A 20,199-nucleotide genomic window follows, 5' to 3' on the forward strand; every position below is an offset into this window, starting at 1 on the left:
TTTATTTTTAATTGAAGAAGTAAAAACATGTTGAGATGTTGGGGGAAAAAAAAAGGGTTGAAATTGGAGTGGAAAACACTCAAGTGCTTGGTTGCCAAACATGCATCTGGGTTAGGCTTAATGATTTCTTAACGACTGTTTGATTGTGATCTCTTTGACTAATTAGTAAAGGTGGCTTTGCGTGATATGAATGAGAGTTGCACAGCATGAAATGCTTTATGACTCGAGACATTATCCTATGAATTGTTTCAGTCTGTCTGTCTGTCTACCGAGCACCAACGTGTAATAGTGCTTATCAAGATCGATGTTCAGGCCTCAGGGGTCCGACGTTCTATATGATTTCTTACCGAATATTCCCGTCTAACAACGTGCCATGCACTCCTAGTGAGATGATTGGTTTTTTTTTTTTTTTCCTATAAGCATGCTCATTTGCTTTGACTTATTGTTTAAAAAAAAAAAAAATCTAGTTTCCGGAATTAGCTTATGGGATTTGGAAAAGTATGGTGGGCAGTAAATGGGCCCTATGGTCCCAAACGATTTTCTTACTCCAAAGAGGCAATCTATTATCAGAAAAAAGTTATCTCGCTGCTTTACCTAATTATAATTATACAAAAAATAAGAAAAATATTGCAAATATAAAGTAATTATAAAAATTAACTCACAAATTAACATGATTTTGTATAATCTATTAGTTCTACTTTATAATAAAAATAATTTTACAATCTGACGTATCACATCATATTACGTTATTTTATAAATTTACTTTTATATAATCATTTTGTGTTCAAAGTAAAAAATAGAAATACGAAACTAAGAGAGCATTTGATGAGGAACATAAAGGAATACAATGCGTACGTCCCCAATACGCACCATAATTGATGATAACAAATAAGAGGCTTGTTAATTTATGTATAGTCCAAAAAGTAAGCTAAAACCTTCTTGGACACTCGTTCATCTACTTGCATAACAAGCTTAATTTACTAATCAGAGTCTAACTTAAGGATCCAAGCCTTTCTTTCGCCTAGCATTCCCCAATAAGACCACTTTATTCTTCTTTATAGGCTAGCTCACCGAGGAAAATACTAGGTATTTGGCATCGAAAGTTGAACCAACGTATGGAAACATCCTCAAGCTTGGGAATGAATCTGGAAAGAAGTGCCAAAGCATATGGAACATGCAAGAACAAATACTACTGTGTTATGAAATGCGGCCTTAATTAAGCATCTCTCAAACATCATCATGTGTTCATCATTCTTGTATGAGATCTGATACACTACACCTAGCTAATGTAGTTTTTACACGTTAGCAAACAATCGGTATGTTTTGGCATCAATAACTATTTGTCGAACAGATGCTACTGCACCTACAACGGACAACACTGAGGATACTACTGCTATCAATGTGTTCAACCAGAAAACAAGGCTGCGCTTTGAGGGCTTGAAAGCCACGTTGTAGACAACCATTGGGAAAATAAAATCAAGAGGAATGCATCCAAATGACCCAAAAAGTGCCATGATATCTCCGAAGAAAGGTAGCATAGCTGCCAAAAGTGTAGCTATAATCACTGATGAGGACCTGGAAATCAATCTTGGCACAACGTTACGAATGGAATATTGATCCATTTTGGGGTCTGCAAATAACTTTTCAAACACTTCATTTGTTGGTTGCAAGTAAACCTGCAAATTCAACCAATTCAATGTATCAATGAAATTTATTAATGCTTCCAAAAGATAGAGTGAAGGACTATTAATGTCACGTCAAGCAGGGTTTCCATGCTAGCTAGTTGAGTTGGCCTTACCACTGCGACAGCCGATATTTGCGAAAGGGTGAAAACATTGATCATCAAGAGAAACCAAGTTGGCAGCAAAGGCTTTTCGTTGCCCATAAAATTGGAAAGAACTGTCCCCATGGCCTGATTGCCGAATGCCCAATACCCGGAGATTGCAACGCTGAGAAAAGTCGTGGCTATAACAGTATAACAGACGCATAAACCTTTGAACATCTTGCCCTTTACTGGAGGAGCTATGGTTGCCTGCATTTATATGGAAGAATCTAATTAAGTCAATTTAATTAGTTGATCTCTCGCTAACATATAATGAATAGCATTAATTCAGTACTACTGATGTATAGGATCTAAACGTTGTTTAGCAAACCAGAGCTCCAATTTAACCAAAACATGGAACTAACTCATGTATGGTTTGTCGTTGAAAAAGAGTACTACGTACCTGTATTTCAGGAATAATTCCACAGGCATAAGTAGTAGAAATGATTGCCACTGCATTAGCAGCACCAAAAACTCGATTTACTCCCGTGCCGTTTACAGAATAGTCCCTAATAGGAGCGTTCTCGGAATGCCCTGTTAGAGAAGTGTGTACGTACGTGTATTACGTGAGCAATGCATGATATATAAAATGTTTTGCATGCAAGCATGCAGGAAATTGTGGGTTGAGGTAAGTACCGATGTTTATTGCACCGGCTGTAACACAAGCGCTGTAGGTAAGACAAAGCACAAGAGAGATAAGATTAATATGCCTCAGGGAGTGGAATGATGGTATTTGGGCCAACAACAGCAGTAGCCCACCAGATATGACAATGAATTGGTATAGCTTCATTGTCCCGTTTGGATTTGAGAGCAAGTAAATGAACTGCGCGCCAACAAATAAACAAATTTGTAAACCAGAGAAACAGATCAACTTTGAGTGATGCTACTTAAAGTCGTGAAATGCATCATTATCGTATAATTGTTTTAAAAAAAAGTAAGGTTTATTATTAAAAAATTAATTAATTTTTTTTTTAATGTGAATGACTTATAAATTATAAAACAACCTATAATTATGTGCCCCGGACCCCACTCCGAGGCGATTTCTTTCTGCTTTTCTATTTCCTAGCTAGTTTTATATAATGTTGGGTCAGTATAAAGTAGCAATGTCCGCTATTATTTTCAAAAGCAAGTTCGAAAAAGTAAGTTAAAGTGATTACATTCAAAATTAGCCTGCAAAGTTACATACTTTATGATTGAGTTCTGCCATACCATCAGAAAAAAATGGTTGGTTTTATATCTGTATGTACAAGTCAAAGCGAAACGAGGAGCAATGTTAAGGGCAAGTCTAGACGCCGCCCCCATGGAAACAGAGTCGTTCTTTCCATGCTTTAGGCCATTTGAAATACTTAATGGAGATGTTGATTAATAAATATAATTGGGTCCCATGGAGACGTATGAAATGACTTTAATTAATAGGTAAATATTGATGGTACTGACCTTAAGGCTCTGCCCTCCTAGAAGACTTCCAGCCACAACTGCGCCATAGCATATTCCAAATTGAAGTGGCCCAATAACATATTTGCCCCAGCGAGGTCCTGCCAACGCATATATATATTGCTTTGATATGTTAGCATAAGTTAAATATATAAGACTGTTTGACTTAAACGTCGGTTTGGATTGTGAAATGATCTCAACTCATCTCATCTTATCATTACAATTTTTTTAAATTTTAATATAAAATATAATAAACAATTTAACTTTTTCAAATTTTAAAATAATAATAATATTAAAAAAATAATATTTTAACAATATTTTATTCAAATTAATCATTTAAAATATTTCACCTCGTTTAATCTCAACTTACTATGCAAACGGCACCTTAAAATATCGTGAGTAAAATTATTTTAAAGAAAAACTACATATGGATTTTCATTGATTGGATGAAACACTGAAAATAAAAAAACAAAAATGCATTCCGAGATACGATGATTGGTACAAAAAATACTATCATCGAAACCGACCAAAACTTGAAAGAAAAACCATAAGGAACAGTAACAGAACAGAAAGAAAAAGAAAAATACCCACAGTTTGTCAGATAGCAAAGGATATGATGATTAGTTTCATGTTATTTGTAAGCCATCCGGGAAAAAAGATGCCATAAGTATTGTTTCATTTGCACATGATGTTTTTTTTCTAATTAAACATGAGTAATATAGAAGGAAATGGCACGAGAAGCAGAGTACATGATGAGTTGATGACCCACCTAAAATATCTCTGGCCATGTCCCGAAACCGGAGGTGGCGTTGACCAAGCTGTGCATGGTGCTCCAAAACCAGAGATAGAAGATTATAGGAATAAAAAGTGACCAAACCAGCAAGAACCAGGCAAAGAATTCCACCCGCCCAGCCTAGCAAGGTCAGCGCATAAGGAAGACTCAGAAGCACCGGCGCCACGATCGATGTGGTCAAATGGTACCCGCAGTGCAGCCATGACCCTGAAAATACCTCGAATCATCCACAAATAACTACAATATATAACATGGAAGTTGAAAGAACTGGATAGCAACGTGAAAAACAAGTACTTCTTAGTTAATAACTACTGATTCACCTCTGGATTTGAGGACGAATAAAGCTCCAGCATCGAGCTCTTTTGAAGGATCAAGAAGGCCATTTTGCTTCCCAACTGCGGATACAGTACTCTTGCAGCTGGAGTTTGGAACCAGATCAGCTGCCATCGCGCTAGCTCCTGTTTTCTCTAAGAGATCCTTGGCGATGAATATACCGTCTGTGCAATAGAATCCAGTTTAGGGATGAGTGGATGAGTGGATGACAGTATTTAGAAAGAAAAAAAAAAAAAAAAAACAATCCGGCGTGATCCAGTCAACGGCGTCACTATAGACTGCTAAATATTCAAATATCGATATAGAATTAAATAGTGAACAGTCAGTTATAGTTGAACAACCATCTGTATGTCACCCTCTTCTAGAGAAAGCAACGTGAATGAATATATAATATCGTTAATATATGGAGTATATATATATAATCCATTATAAGGATAATAAATTATGCTTTTTTTGTTGTCTCCGATTTTTATTTTCATGATATTTGTCTCAAAAGCCTGAATCTCTATGGGATTGAATTCATAATTTTATATCAACTAGTGCTTAATCTTTTGTATATAATTGATAATTAATTTAATAAAGCATAAAAAGATAGTAATCTTAAACCTATTAGTGAGAAAGCATTAAAATAATGTTGAAATGATTAAATTAAATATTTCATTTGGTTACATATATGAGATGAGATGAGATAAAAGTTAAAAATTGAATAAAATATTGTTAAAATATAAGTTTTGTTTTAGAATTTAAAGAAGTTGAATTATTTATTATATTTATAGGAGAATTTAGAAAAATTGTAATGAATATATAAAATGAGATAGTTTTATCTACGTAACCAAACTAGCTTTATTTTTTTAAGATTAACGGCTTGTGAAGTATTATTTTATATTTGAATAATAGTATATACAATTTTGAAGCATGTAAAATCGGTTCGATTTTGGAGAAATTTTGGAATCGAATTGGTATATACCGATTTTGAAAATTTAAGAATTGATATAGACCGATTCATTCAATTTTTCCGATTTCGGTCCGTTCCGGTCTCGATTTTTCGATTTACCTTTTACACGTGTGACACTATATACGTTTAATACTATAATTTTTTTAATACTAAAATTAATTATGAGAATTTAGTATTTATTATTAACAATTACTAATTATTTAATATTCAATTATGTATAATATAAGTAGTATCTAACTTATTAGTGAGATTAAAAAACTTGAATAATAAGATTAAAATAGTATAATTAGTGTCTAATTATACTAGTATATTAAATTAATATACTTGAATAATAAAATTAAAATTTCATATTATATTAATTAGAAATGTAGTATATAATATGTATATATATATAAATTATATATAATATAAAAAATTAAAAAAAATATATATATATAAATCCGGTTCAATTTAAACCGATTTTTAAAAATCGATACCACGCTGATTTATGATCGATTTTTTTTTAAAAAGCCTCACCAATCCGACTACAATCCATCAAACCCATCGTTCCCATTTTCTTACACCCATACTACGTGCAAAAATAGATTTTTCTATATCGTTCGTTGAAGACTGTTTTGGACGCTTCGGTAAAAGTAGTCCTTGTAAGGTTGACAGCCAAGTACATTGATAGAGACATAAAATACTTTTTTAACCAATTAAAGTCCAAAACACAAACACGAGCTTTTTATTAAAGATTTTCATCCAATTAATTGACCGCATGATCGACGGAGTAGATCATGCCGTCAATTAATTTAATTATTTTTTTATTATTTTCCTATTTTTTATTATTTTATAATATATTTAATTTTTTATTATTTAATTTTAATTATTTTTTAATATCTTTAATGAAAAAATTAATTTTTTTATTCTTTTTTTTAATTATTTTTTTAATATCTTTAATAATTAAAAAAAATTAAAAAATATATACAACTTCACTAATAATTATTTTCTTAATCATTAAATAACAAATAATAATAAATAAAATTAAAAAAATAAAGAGAGTAGTAAATAAGTAATAAGAAATAATAAACCTATTATTATTCACTTTTCTATTTTTAGTTAAAATAAGAATTAGACAAGATTTATATATAATTTGTTAATAAAATATTATTATTATTTAATTAATTTACATCATACTTAATTTTGATAGATTTAGATTCAAATATTAATAATATTGTATTAAATATTTGTTTTACGGTTCTATCCCTATCATAATAATATGCCAAGTTTTTGACCCACGTGGTTGGAAGTTGGAACAAGTCTGATACTGACAATTGACAATTGACAGGCCGGACGTGATTACTTTATAATTCATTTAAACCCTTCTTCGTCTAATTTGAATTTATAATTTCAGTAATCGTCTTTGAATTGACTGATACGATTAGAATTTAAATTCCTCTTAATTCATCTCAATTTATCATTATAATTTTTTTAAATTTTAATATAAAATATAATAAATAATTTAATTTTTTTAAATTTTTAAATAATAATAATATTAAAAAATAATATTTTATTATATCAACTCAACTCAATTCAATTCAGTTTAATATCTAAACATAACCTAAGATTTGTACAAAAATAATATGTTTGACTATTCGTATCATTGGCCATGCACAATAAAGAATTTAAAGTTAGTGTGGAAGTCAAAGCAACCCATCGCGTGCTTTTTATACACAAGTGGCAAGTTTAGGTAATTTTGTTGGCCTATAAATTATGATTTACTTAGTATTATTTTTTCTTCCTATCGTTACCAATATGATAATTCTCTCTTCTTATGTGGTTAATTAAAAAAGAAGGGCTATAGTCATAAATAAATTTTATAAAAATAAATTTATAAATTAACATGACTTCATATAAAACGTTAGATTTATTTTATAATAAAAATAATTTTATAATTTAACGTATTGCATCAAGTCACGTCAATTTGTAAATTTATTTTTGTGAGATTTGTTTGTAACTAAAGTATTTCTCTAATTAAAAATGAAAGATTACCAACGAACTTCTTAATTTGTAGATTTTTATAGTTTTTGCCCTTTGATCGATGTCCCGCAGAGAAAATAAACATGTTGAACAATTATGGTGGAAATGTTGAACCTTCATGCTTATATTATAAAAAAAATGGTTTTGACCAAACGTTTTGATAATAAACATTAATTTTGACAATCTAAAGAAATGCAAGTTTGAGATTTGAATGTGATTTCTAGAACCTCACTCGTATAGGTACCGTTTACGCTATCCAAGGCATGAGTAGAGAGAATTTCAGAAGCACTTCAGTGCCTAAAATATATGATGGCTGGAATATTATGATTCATTATATGATATTTAATTAGAGATTTGGTTTTAATATTATCTTAATTAGAAATTCAAATACATCTATTGAATTTAAATTGTGCGTTCCTTGTGCCTTGATATAAGATGATTAAGATCCAACTAAAATCTTCTCATCTATATGCATTGTGGAAAAAAATACAAAATTTATGTGCAGTTACTTTTATACAGTCTTTGTGTACTCTATTAGTTGGCTGCATCACTTTTTTTTATTATAAAATAATTGTTTTTTATCAATCACATCAATGAAATACACAAAAAATATACAAAAATAATTGTATGTAGCAGAACTCAGAAAACAAATTTATAAATTAACATTATTTGATGTAAGATGCCAAATTATAAAACTCATTTGATTCTAAAGTAAGTATTACATGTCACGGCAAATCCCTTCAATTTATATACGTATGAATAATGTTATATGCAGTCGTGGAGTTCTCAAGTGCCGTACAATCGTTTTGAAAAAAAATGAAATCTATTATTAAAAAGTTAATTTTTTTTCATGTGAATTCCGTATTTATTTATTTTTTTCAAAATAATTATACGGCAATTGCACACTCATGACTACAAGTATCAATTGTCTATATGTATTCCTATAAAACTTCTGTATAATTCAAATATTCATCGATGTATTTCGATTTTGTATGTACTTATAATACCGATATGGCCAAAACAATAAAGCAATACTTCGAAGAGGCGAGGAGTCAAAAGAGCAGTGCTTGCTCTTAGCCAGTATCGATCCAATGCCATGCAGATACAAAAATTAAGACAGAATGATTGACGTGAAAATTTTAACTTATTGGCAGACATATATGGTCATAAAAGTCTACATGAAAGGTAAGTAAAAGGGCGCGCATGCATGCATGGGCAGATATAAACATGTTTTGGGGGCAAACAAAAATTAGATTAGAGCCCCAAATTCCAAGTGATTTTCTTTTCAAACAAACAATGCTTAAGGGAGAGTTCCACTCCATCAAAGCAGCCTAGCTCTTTGGTTCCAAAACCACTCAGGTCAGTTAATCAAGGCAGATCATAGACTAACCGATGGAAGACAACCTGACTGAAAAAGCGAAAAAACACCATTCAATATATTTTAATTATAATCGTCATTTTCATGACACGTTTTTTTTTTTTTTTTCTTTTTGAGTCGGTGAGAGAGTTCGAATTTCAGATCTCCATTTTGACATAATATTAAAAGAATGAACAAGTGAAAAAAGAGTGGTGCTAGAGTCATCGATAACTTATCTCGAATGATGCATTTTATTTTTTCATTTTTTATTTTATTTTTTTATATATTTTTTTTAATTAGCATAAATATTTAAAAAAAATAAAAAAATCATAACATTATTAAAAAATATTTTCTTAATCATTCAATTAAAAAAAAAAATTTCAAGAAATCCTCTGGATCCATTTTCGGGATCCAAGCATTTATCGTGAAAAAAACCACAATTTTTCAATCACTTCACGTCATGTCAAGAAAAATTAAAAAACTAATAGGTTGATAAGTGAAAGTATTCCTCGAAGAACTTCAATTTATCCTAGTTTAGGCCATAGGGTGACTCTTCTATGTTGTACAAAACAATGGGAACGGTTAGATTCTTTTGGGCAAGTGACCACTGACCAGTTATAAGCCCGATTTCCTCAGTCCAGCCCAAATAACTTTATTGTTTTTGGGCCTAATTAAACGTATGCCTAAATAAAAAATATCATAGTTTACCATATTACCCATAAACTCCTTCCTAAATATCCATACTGCTACTTCAACGAAGGTTTGCAGGAGCCGACCTTGAAACCTCTCTCTTTCTCTCTCTCTCTCTCTCGTTGTTTGCGGCAATGGCGAAAGGTGAAGATGCAGTGAGGAGGAAGAAGAGCAAGGTGAACCGGAAGAGGCTTCAGAAGCAGGACTCTTCTGCTTCGGTCTCTGCTCGGGTCGCCGCCATTATTGCCTCCAAGAAGCGCCGCAAGTCTGGAAAACGCCGCATGTGCGAGGTATTTGTTTGGTTGCTTAGATGATGTATGGGAAGATGGTGGAAACTTTGTGGATGTTCGATTAGTGCAACTGATTTGTTTTCCTCGCTTTGAATGGAGTTGCATGAATTGGGTTTTGGTGTGTATGTAATTTTTATTATAATGCTCTGTTCGGTTGTTGAGAGTACGTTAGAAAATACTGGAAACCGAATAGAAAGTACTTGAAGTTTTAGTTTATTAGTTTGTTTTCGCGGACCGGGAATGGTTGCTTGAGTTTTTTGTTTTTTGTTTTTAATCGGTAAACAAATTTTTATTGATCAAAAGAGTAGGCGAGAGCGGGACATATACAAGAGCAACGCCTAAGCACGTTAGCTTAGTGATACAAGAAATTCATGAAAGGTCATGCCATGAAAATCAATTACAATCGACCAATGGAGTAAAGTATTGAAAAAAAAGGTTCTAAGCTCATCCATTGACCGCTCTTGGTCTTCTAAGCTTCTTTCATTCCTCTCCCTCCAAATGCACCGCCATAGACATATTGCTTGAATTATTGAATTTGGTTTGATGTTTGAAATTTATTTTTTGGGACGATTTTCAGGTGTGGGTTTTGAGTTTCATAGCATGCATTGGTTTGGATACTCGGTTTGGTTGCTGAGGAAATACTGGAAAAGAATAAACTGAAAGAAAATCAACGAGGCTCCGGTGCTTTGCTTTTTTTGGGTTTCTTATCAATTTTAATAAAGTGTGTTTGAATTATTAATTCATTAATAAGATATAATCATGGACCTAAAAGACATGTGAGATTATGAACAATTGATCAAATTCCGGTGCCACGATTATTTTTCTTTTTCTTTTGAGATTGTGTTAATCGGGTTTTATGTTTGTAATTTAATCACATCACAGGGGTAAAAATGCATCTTTGATGAGGCCTTTTTTGCATTTCAAACATTACTATCCTGAAATGTTGGGATTTGTTGGCATGCTATTGTATTTGCGGTGAAAATATTGTAAACTAAAAGAAATTACATATTGATTTGATAGCTTTAATATTGTTTTCATGTTTGTTTGAAGTGAGGTTCAATGATTATCATGTGGTTATACCAGGATATGTCTGATCTTAGCCAAAAGGCCAATAAATGTATTTATTTCATGATGTACTGATGTGTATTTTGCTTGGCCTTCATTGTATTTGGAACCACATAAATGCTCAGATTGGTCCGTTGAGAAAAGCATTATGGAAAGGAAATTAAGAGTTGATTTTTTTGGTTTTCATTTAAAGGCTGAAGAAACAGACACAAAAATGTTTCAAATACAATAGTTCATACATTGTTATGAATATTTGAAGACACCACAGTAAAGGATAGCATTTATCTGATTTTAAGTTGTTTGAAATGAGGGTTTGAAAAATGATGTATTGGATTTGGTTTTGTTTAACTGGTGTCTGATACATGTATTTGTTTTGTAGTGAACGGAAATCAACAAATTGCCAGAATTGTTTATCGTACTTTTTCTGTAATGAGTTTCACTGCTTTAGAATCAAATGATTTATGGGCATCTTCATCATGTCTTCATGCGACTTTCAAATTTCATAATGTCCATAACATACTTGTACTTATGTGTGAGTGATAACTCCTAAGGGTTGGCTCAAGTGGTAAAGGCCTTGGGATTGGGGGTATGCTCCCCCAGGTCTAAGGTTCAAATCCCCTAGGGTGCAAACAATCTCTAGGGACCATGGATTGGGGGATTTTCTTATTGAATTACCTGAGATGCACTTGCTGGAAACTTATTGCCGAGAACCTATGCACCCCCGGGATTAGTCGAGATATTGTTCTTGGACACCCGGTGCCAATAAAAAAAAATTTATGGTCGAATGAGATCTTTGCTACAGAAAATGACCCAATGTACCTGTTAATTTTCTTTTGATATGACATGCCTTATACCGATTTATGGAAATTTTTGCGATGATTTTATCCATTTTCCAAGTAGATTATCATATATGACCCTATCATGGCACTACAGGGGATGTGTTTTAGCCTTCCTACTCCTGATGATCCTTTCAACGACAAGCTTGGGAAAAAGGATTTTGAGGGAAAGGAATCCAAGAAGCAAGTACCTCGTCAAGAAGACGGGAGGTGTTTTGTTCATGGGAAGGGTGTTGCACCGAGGAAAGGAACCCAAACACCAAATACGGATTTCAAGGATAAGGTAAAATGTTCAAAGATATCTATTAATGATCTTGTTGACCTAGAAGAAAAGGTTCAAGTGATTCAGAACGTAGGTGACCATGGTCAAAGTGCATTGGTCCGTGAAAACTCAAATGGTCCATCAAAGTTTCTTATTATGTGCCTGAATTCAATCGAAAATGCATTGCGACATGATGGTACCTTCATTAGTAAAGAGGACCAGCCGTTGTTTGTTAATTCATGGGGAATCGAGTTCTGGAAATGTTATTCAGCTGGGAAGGATATTTTGGAGACAAGTGGAGCTAGTTCTACAGTAGAGCAAATTGCTTGGATGATTTCCATTGCTGCTGATACCATTGCAAGAAAGGAGAAAGAAGGTCTATCATTTGCGAGCCCCTTTCTTTTATTCCTTGTACCATCCCAGGAGAAAGCAGCTAAGGTTTTGTAAATATATTATTTTTCCTACTACTTTCAATCTTAATTGTTTTTCTCCTCTTGATGTCCTAAAGATATATATATATTTTTATTTGTGGTTTCTTCACTTTATCTCAGTACCTTAATTTGCGGGTAATTGGGAATTCATGGTTTTGTGAAAAGTTGTTATGATGATTTGAGTGCCTTACCTTTTCTCTTTCTTCCTTTGTTAAAATCTTTCATCTGCAGATTCTTTTTTTTTATAGGTAAAATAAATTTTTTTTGATAGAAAAGTAAGCGTAGCCCAATTACACAAGTATACAAAGAAGTTCAAATATGAAACTAGAAAGGGATTTGGCTAGGTGTTATTCACTGCATCTGTGAAATGCTACTAAAGCAAAGTGACTCAATTTCCTTGCACAAAACTATGCGTCTTATATATAAGTGGCATTTGCAGATTTTTTTTTTTTTTTTTTTATAAGTAAAATTTGCAGAAAAATTTTAATGAGCTCAAAATTCTTTGAAAAGAACAATGGCCTTATATCATGAACATGGATTAACAAATACCCTTCAAATGAGTTCTCATATATTTCTAGAAATGAGGAAAACAGTTCTCATGTATGTAGTCAGAGAAGCCAGTATTTAATTTTATCAAGTTCTGTTATCCCCCTGTATGTAGTTGGAAAACAGTTCTCATAAATATCTTTCCAGTATGTAATTTATTGATAATTTTCTATCCTGATTTATTATGTGCAGGTTCGCTCAGTCTGCAAGCCTTTGAAGGCTCTTGGAATACACTCTGTGAGTATACATCCTGGCGCATCCTTGGATCACCAGATTCAAGGGTAAGTGTAGCATCTACAATTTTGTTTTTATAACATACATTGGTGATGTAGCCAATGTATTTGATTAAAAGGTAGTCATTGCTTGCACACAGACAAGCTTACCTGCTTACCATGTCATTCAATAATTTATTGAATATTTTTTACCTTCCTTCTGTGGCAAATGACCTGTATAATAATCAAGCCTAAACTGTTTCTGTATGTGTGCATATGTACGTGCTGGCATGCACATGTGCTTTTCTGCATGGATGTAATTGCTTATTTACATATGCTTTCATCAAATTGGGCTCCATCTTTACATTTGCTATTTGCTCAAATAGTATCTCATTTAATGAACTCGGGTGTTAGTCTTTGTCTTGCTTCTCATTCAAAGTTTGTTTTGTTTTTTACAGTTTAAAGAGCTGTGAGCCTGAGTTCCTTGTATCTACACCTGAGAGGCTGCTGGAACTTGTTATGTTTAAGGCCATTGATATATCTGGTGTTTCCTTGCTGGTATTTTCTTCTATGTGAACACTATTTTAGTTCTCCATCATTTCTTACCTGTTTCATATATTCCTCTGCTGTTGGCTCTTGTCCTTGGGACACAGCCCCTAGATGGTGCTGAGTGGCATAAAAGTAATCCATGTTGCTAACTTCAGTTTCTTGGGGTTTAGGCATAGTCGAGTTGAGAAGGCTCTTTTCCTATCACATGCAATTTCCTATCACATGCAATTTTTTAAAAAGATAAAATGGAAACTAGATATATAAAGATGTTTTGTGCTGATGATAAAATTATGGGCTATAAGTTTCCTTGGTTGTTATGGATAATTCTTTAGTTGCCATCCTGTAGGTCTTTTTAAAGATATTATTTTTTTTTTCATTTGTCGACAGTTTACGTGTGGAATTTGTGTTTTGGAAACATTAATCATGTCCTGACTAACTAGGCAAGCAGATACTTCTGCTAGCAAGTTGTATCACCATCGGATACCAGTACTGTTCGGATACTCTGTGATATCCGAAATTTATTTTCAATATTGGATCCACTTCTTTTTTTATACTTATCTACTATCTGAAACTATATTTTTCATTTTTTATTGGCAATCAAGAAGTTTTGTTCATAATTTTTTAATAGAAATTTTCATATTTTTATATAAATAGTGTTCTTGCCTCTCACCTAAGTGGGGGTTTCTCTAGTATACTTCCTGCATACATGGGTTTCGCTCCTCTGTGCTTTAATAAGATTGATTTATTTATCAAAAAAATGTTAAGATTTGAACTTTGTTTAGTATTGATGAGTAGGGATATGATTACGAATAGACAATGGTTTATGACAGGTGTTTTGAGTCTCTGACTCTTGTAGTGAAAGATTCCTTTGTTTGGTGCTTGTGTGACTGAAGGTTATACAATTGAAGATACAATGATGTGGTTTCTAATGTAAGGGAATTTGTTTGTCTTCCCCATATGATCCTTGCAGCTAGCCAGTTACATACCTTATTTTCTCGCAATTCTTTGAAAACATACCCTAATCCTTGTTTCTGCTTCATACATCGTCAGTGGCCACACTATTCCACTTTACTATATGGGTGTTTTGTCTTTGAGTGATTGCTGTATGAAAATATAGTTGGTACTATGTCATTGATATAACGAAAGCCCTTGATTGTCATGGGTTTGCTACTTCAAGCTTCATTCATTTCTAATTTAATATTTTGATGCTTGTATAGGTTGCTGATGGACTTGAATCTCTTTCAAATGGTGGTAATCCTGATATGATGAAATCCATTAGGCAATCAATTTCAGGAACTCCCCTTACTGTGGTTTTCAATGATTGCTTTAATCATGCCTCTGTTCCATTGGTTCAAAATCTTCTGTCTGGATCAATCCATAGAATATCTCTTAACGATACGATTACCAGTCTAAGTTCATGCATTATCCAGTCAGTGAACGTGTGTGCCTCAGAAGATGAAAAACTATCAAAGGTATGTATGCCAATCAGTATGTTGAGAAACAAAATTGAACTCGAGTTTTTTTCTTACTTGCACAGCACAAACAACTGTATGAAAGCTCTCCCTTTGTTGAGGCACTTCCCTATTGTTTTGCTTATTTGGTATTATAGTAACAAATTTGTCTTTATTCTTTTAATATCTGTTTTACTGGAAGTTTCTATTAGATTTCTCTAATGTATAGGGAATTGCTATTTCGTACTTCAAGGATCTTTTACCTGTCAGGGTACAGCCTAGTGGTCAAAAGGATGAACATGGGATGAGCTGTAAACTCAGACATCCTGGGTTTGATTCCGCACTATGAGTTTCCCTGATTACCTGATACGTAGTTTTGACGGGTGGGTCCAAAGGGCGTTGGTGAGTTTCTATGTCATCAACCAAAAAAAAAAAATTTCCACTGGATCAGAAAGAGAAACCATGTCACCAAACTTGCAATTTGTGATTGATTAAATTCCTTTTGGATATTTACCAGATGTCAGTATAGAATACTCAGTTTCTTTGTATTGAAGTGACTGAAACAAGTAGCAGACATGTCTCTTATGAGAAGATGTGTTGCCTATCATTCTATTCAATACTGAGATACCATGCTGACTCATTTTTTTCTGTTTCACTGATTAGAATGTCTCTGGATGTCGATATGCCTGTACTCTTTGTTTTACACACCCTTAACTAGCTTTTCAAGTAATTAGCATTTGGTAAACATGTGAAGAAAGCATTGTGCTGATTTTAGTAGAGTTGTATAATTATTGAATTATTTGAAGCAAAAAACCACTTGGAAGATATTCTCTCTGACAAAGTTTGAGAGAAACCATTTAGAAAACATCATGAATTTATCTCTTGGGGAGCTAGCTTTTCTATATAATTTTGGTAACACTGTCACAAGGGTAGAGTTTGTCCATGAATCTCTGTCCATATTTTATCAACGAAATTATCATAGTCTGCAATACGTATAACCAATTTGTATAGCATTTTCTTACAATCAGTGATTTTTGCAGGGTATCCAAATTCTTGATCAAGCTTATGGAGATAAATTGTTGTCTCAGCCCTTGAAGGTGCTATACATATTGGTTAAAGATAGCAAGTTTGGTGAAATGGTCACTACCCTAAAAAACAAGGGTTATTTTATATCAACGGGCTCATCATGCACCATATCAAACTTTAAAAACAGGTGAACAAGAATATCATATTCTGATGATTCTGTTGCTAATATAAATCAGAAGTTATTTTTTCTCCATCTAATGGGTTTGAAGCCACAATTCTTGTGTTGAACCCGATCGATCATCGTCAAAATGTTTTGTTTGGTTGCATGCTGTAAACCTTATGGCTTCTAGGTAAAAGGCTGACGTTTTTCTTGGCAATTGTGGTGGCAAAAAGTACTTACTCCCCAAAAAAGAAGAAAAAATGGTCAACAATTGGAAGTGTCTGATCTCGGAATATGCTGTTAAGTTGAACATTGCATTGTGATATGACTGGATGCTGGGCTAAAGGGTAGAATGTCTGTGCTTTCAGGTTTTTTAAAGGTGAAGATAAGGGTTTGGGATTTACTGAGGCAAGAAAAGAATTAAGTTTTGAAAGGTTTTCTGTTTCAAGACTTGAGGAGGGTTACTGGTAGCGAGAGGATTAAGGGTGTGGAAGTGAGTTTTGTAAAGGGTAAAGAGATGAATGAGTCGCATGGGGAAATAAGTTTTAGCTTTATGTCCCTGATGAGAACCCGCATGCAATTGGAACAGTAAAATGCAATAGGTGAACTGCCCACTTTGGGTGGGAGTAAATAGAAACCTCAATACAAAGGATGTGTACATTTAACTGATCTTATTTTTCTACTCTTGTTTTTGACAGCAAAATGAAAAATGAAGTTTCCATGATCAATATGGAGCAGATAAAAACCACCGATCTAGAGGAGTATGGTCTTGTAATAATACCCAATTTCGTACTTCCAATTGACAGTTATGTGCATGTTCTCACTAGGATGGCTCGCCACACCGTCAATGGTGCGTTGCATAGCTTTCTAACCAAAGAAAATGCAGCCATTGCTGAACCATTGACTGATATCCTTGAACAATGCGGACAGGCAGTGCCTGAAGCTTTAAGAGACTTGTGTCTGACATAATCCACACGGGAACAATGAAGTTGGGTGTGCTTTCATCATTATTTTGTCTAAATTCTTTCTACCTTTGCTGCTAACATACTTTGTTGAAAATGCATCATTTCTATTTTGGTGTTGCCGGCCAGCTTTTGCAGCGGTCACTGAGAGGATATTAGAGTGTCATATTCTCATAACCGTTTTGTAGAGTTCAGATAGAGCTCAATTCTTGATAGATGACATGGGAAATGAGGAATATCCATGATCCCAGCTACTAGGAAGAGCAATTTGCTTATCATCTATCTCTATTTTGTAATGAAGAGCTTTAGTTTCTTCTTGCCAATTACATGTTAAGTAAGAAAGTAGTCTCTCTAAGGACACTCATTTAGCAGTGTACCTTCCTGTTTTTTTTTTATAAGTAATAAAAATTTTATTCATACGAATGGAATAGGCATAGTCTGTGTACACAGGGAGTATACAAGAGAAACCACCTAATTATATTCTAGCTAAGGCCTTCTATTAGCAGTGTACCTTCTATTATGCTCAAAATATCTTTTCTCTTGATCCCATCCCTCTAGCTTATAACATTATTGTACTTTTCTTGAACCCGACTGTATCAATGCAAATTATAATGCCCAAAACATGCAATCTGAAATATTTAAATTTTTTGTACCATTTATGGGACATCTGAACATCTCCAATCTTCTGAGATTAGGGAATTGAAGGGTGATATCAGAACTCTATATTTCTGTTCTCATGGTTTCAAAGAGATCGGATCTCCTATTATTTTAATGGGATATACATTAATACTTATCTCAGTCCAGATGAGGGAGACTTCACAACCTTTGGGCAGCTTATTACCTACCCCATCGTTGAGCTGTTAAAATCAAATATATGTTTTCATGTTGAATCATATCACTTAGTTTAGTCATTTTTTCCATTTGTTTTTGTAAATCAGATAGACACAATCGTGTAACTTAACGATATAATTAATTATTGAAAAACAATGTTAAAATGAGTTTATTAAGGATGTCAAATCGTGAACCACAGACATTATAGGTTGTTGCCTCATCCTAGACTCAAACCATTGTCGGTGGCACTTCTGATTTCTAAAATGAACAGCTTTTTAAAGAATCTTCCGAAAACACACACTTTAAGCTTGTTTACTTTGTAGCTGCTTCACATTCTAATTACCAACTACTTCTCTTCCAAGACAACCATTGTCGGTAGCACTTCTAAGTTCTAATTTTCAAATGATTATCTCAATTTTCCCGAATAAAAAAAATCACTGTTTGGTTACTTTGTAGCTTGATCCATATTCTTACCAACTCTTTTTTTGGGGGGAGGCTGAGTAATGATACCTACACAATACATTTCACAACACGTGCTTTTAAGTGGGTATTTTTGTAAATTGATATTATTTTTATAAAATATTTTACTAAACTACCCCTTATTTTAAACATAATTGTGTAATGTGTTATACTGAAAAATATCGTGTGTTTATCTTTTTTTCTTTTTTGCTTGCACCTTGACAAATCATGTGGTTTGTCATTTGCAAGCTCCTTTTCCTCTTCTTTTTACTTATAGTGCGAGTGATCTACAAGCATTTTGACTCATAATTTTCTAGTATTTTCTATTAAAATAGCTGGTTGGTGAGCATTGGAAGTAGCTAGCCAAGATCCTGGTGAAATAAAAATGATGCGCCATCCACCAAGACCTTGAAAGTTGAAAGTTATTAAATAATAAAAAAAAATAAAGTACATTCAATGTGATATGCTTCTGAGGGCTCTCTCTCTTTCTAGTGTCATGTCACAACGCCCAACACTTCCTGATTTGAGCTAGACAATACATCTCACTCCCTCCCCATTGATCAACATGAGTACCCTTTTTTTAAAATTTAACTCTCAAATTTTGACCAAAGAACGGATTATTCTAATTTGTCTAAATTAGAAGACATGATTTCCAATGACACCCCACAATCACATTAAACATAAACATATATATGAAGCTAAGGTCTTGCAAGTAGTTTTAATTATATATATATATATATATATTTATTGATTTATGATTCTTACAATCTACCTCGTACGTACATGCATGAATGATGAAATCGGTACGCCTCTAGCTTTGCATCATGATCATGTGCGCTGATATATATTCTCTAGGTCTTTGCTAAACGCAATCATGGCGCGCTTTGAATATGATGTATATATTCTAGTATGATTAAGTTCTAGTTAAATTTAATTGGATGGTACAACCAAGGAAACATCGAAAACCCACTTCAATGGTCATCATGATGATCATCATAAACATGATGAATTATTAACCCATTTGATTTTCTGATCATATTAATCATTCTTGATCTTTGGTCATTCGATATGATCCTAACAATCTTTGTTTTCAATCAAGCTGCTAAATGGACCCCCCCTATATATATAATATTCTGGCGCATGCATGCTTTTTTTTTTTTTTTCTTTTACAGCAAATCGAAAACTATATATCATGCATATATATGGAACTTGATTATTTATGTGCCACCCGGCCAGAAGTGATCGATGCATTTATCATTAATTATTATTATTATTATTGAGGGCATTAATTCCTCGATCGGATGACTTTGATCTTTTGAGATCTAACAATTAATAATAATTAGTTGGTACAAAAAAGAAAGTTGTTTGGAAAAAAACATATGTAGACTAGTCGGATCGATGATCATTTAGATAACTTTCAAGGGACATTATGTAAACCTCAATCTAAGACAAATTAGACCCTTGACTATATATATAATTTGACAGTCCAATTACCGATCACAACGTTGTCGATCTATAATATTAATTATTCCATGCATGCAACAATCAGTAGAGATCAATTAAGAAGATTAATTAATACCCTGCCAATTTATTCAACACTTGTCAAAAAACCATACCCTACTTTTTGGTAGATGGGAAATTAAGACCTTTTGGCAAGTAATAGATGGGAAAATTCTAACTACCAAACCCTAATTTTCGGTTCACCATTTATATACG

General features: G+C 33.1%; 2 protein-coding genes and 1 long non-coding RNA gene across 3 annotated transcripts; 1 reads left to right on the forward strand and 2 right to left on the reverse strand.

Moving 5' to 3' along the window:
• Nucleotides 1-1,193: 1,193 nt before the first annotated feature.
• Nucleotides 1,194-4,652, reverse strand: LOC121238602 (GABA transporter 1-like). The gene is made up of 7 exons (XM_041135553.1): nt 4,370-4,652; nt 4,026-4,256; nt 3,260-3,357; nt 2,459-2,645; nt 2,226-2,356; nt 1,799-2,032; nt 1,194-1,676 (listed from the first exon to the last, which is right to left on the reverse strand). The coding sequence occupies exons 1-7, from the start codon at nt 4,494-4,496 to the stop codon at nt 1,296-1,298; spliced, it is 1,389 nt and encodes a 462-aa protein (XP_040991487.1). The 5' UTR covers nt 4,497-4,652; the 3' UTR covers nt 1,194-1,295.
• Nucleotides 4,653-9,460: 4,808 nt separating this feature from the next.
• LOC121238603 (pre-mRNA-processing ATP-dependent RNA helicase prp5) lies at nt 9,461-17,548 on the forward strand. Its single transcript, XM_041135554.1, has 7 exons — nt 9,461-9,693; nt 11,692-12,294; nt 13,026-13,114; nt 13,504-13,603; nt 14,812-15,066; nt 16,086-16,258; nt 16,930-17,548. Exons 1-7 carry the CDS (start codon nt 9,538-9,540, stop codon nt 17,198-17,200), a joined length of 1,647 nt encoding a protein of 548 aa, XP_040991488.1. The 5' UTR covers nt 9,461-9,537; the 3' UTR covers nt 17,201-17,548.
• Nucleotides 17,403-17,843, reverse strand: LOC121238604. The gene is made up of 2 exons (XR_005935145.1): nt 17,705-17,843; nt 17,403-17,570 (listed from the first exon to the last, which is right to left on the reverse strand). It is a non-coding gene; the product is annotated as an uncharacterized LOC121238604 (long non-coding RNA).
• Between the last annotated feature and the right edge of the window lie 2,356 nt (nt 17,844-20,199).

The sequence above is a fragment of the Juglans microcarpa x Juglans regia genome, chromosome 7D, assembly GCF_004785595.1.
Source record: "Juglans microcarpa x Juglans regia isolate MS1-56 chromosome 7D, Jm3101_v1.0, whole genome shotgun sequence".
Classification (NCBI taxonomy): domain Eukaryota; kingdom Viridiplantae; phylum Streptophyta; class Magnoliopsida; order Fagales; family Juglandaceae; genus Juglans; species Juglans microcarpa x Juglans regia.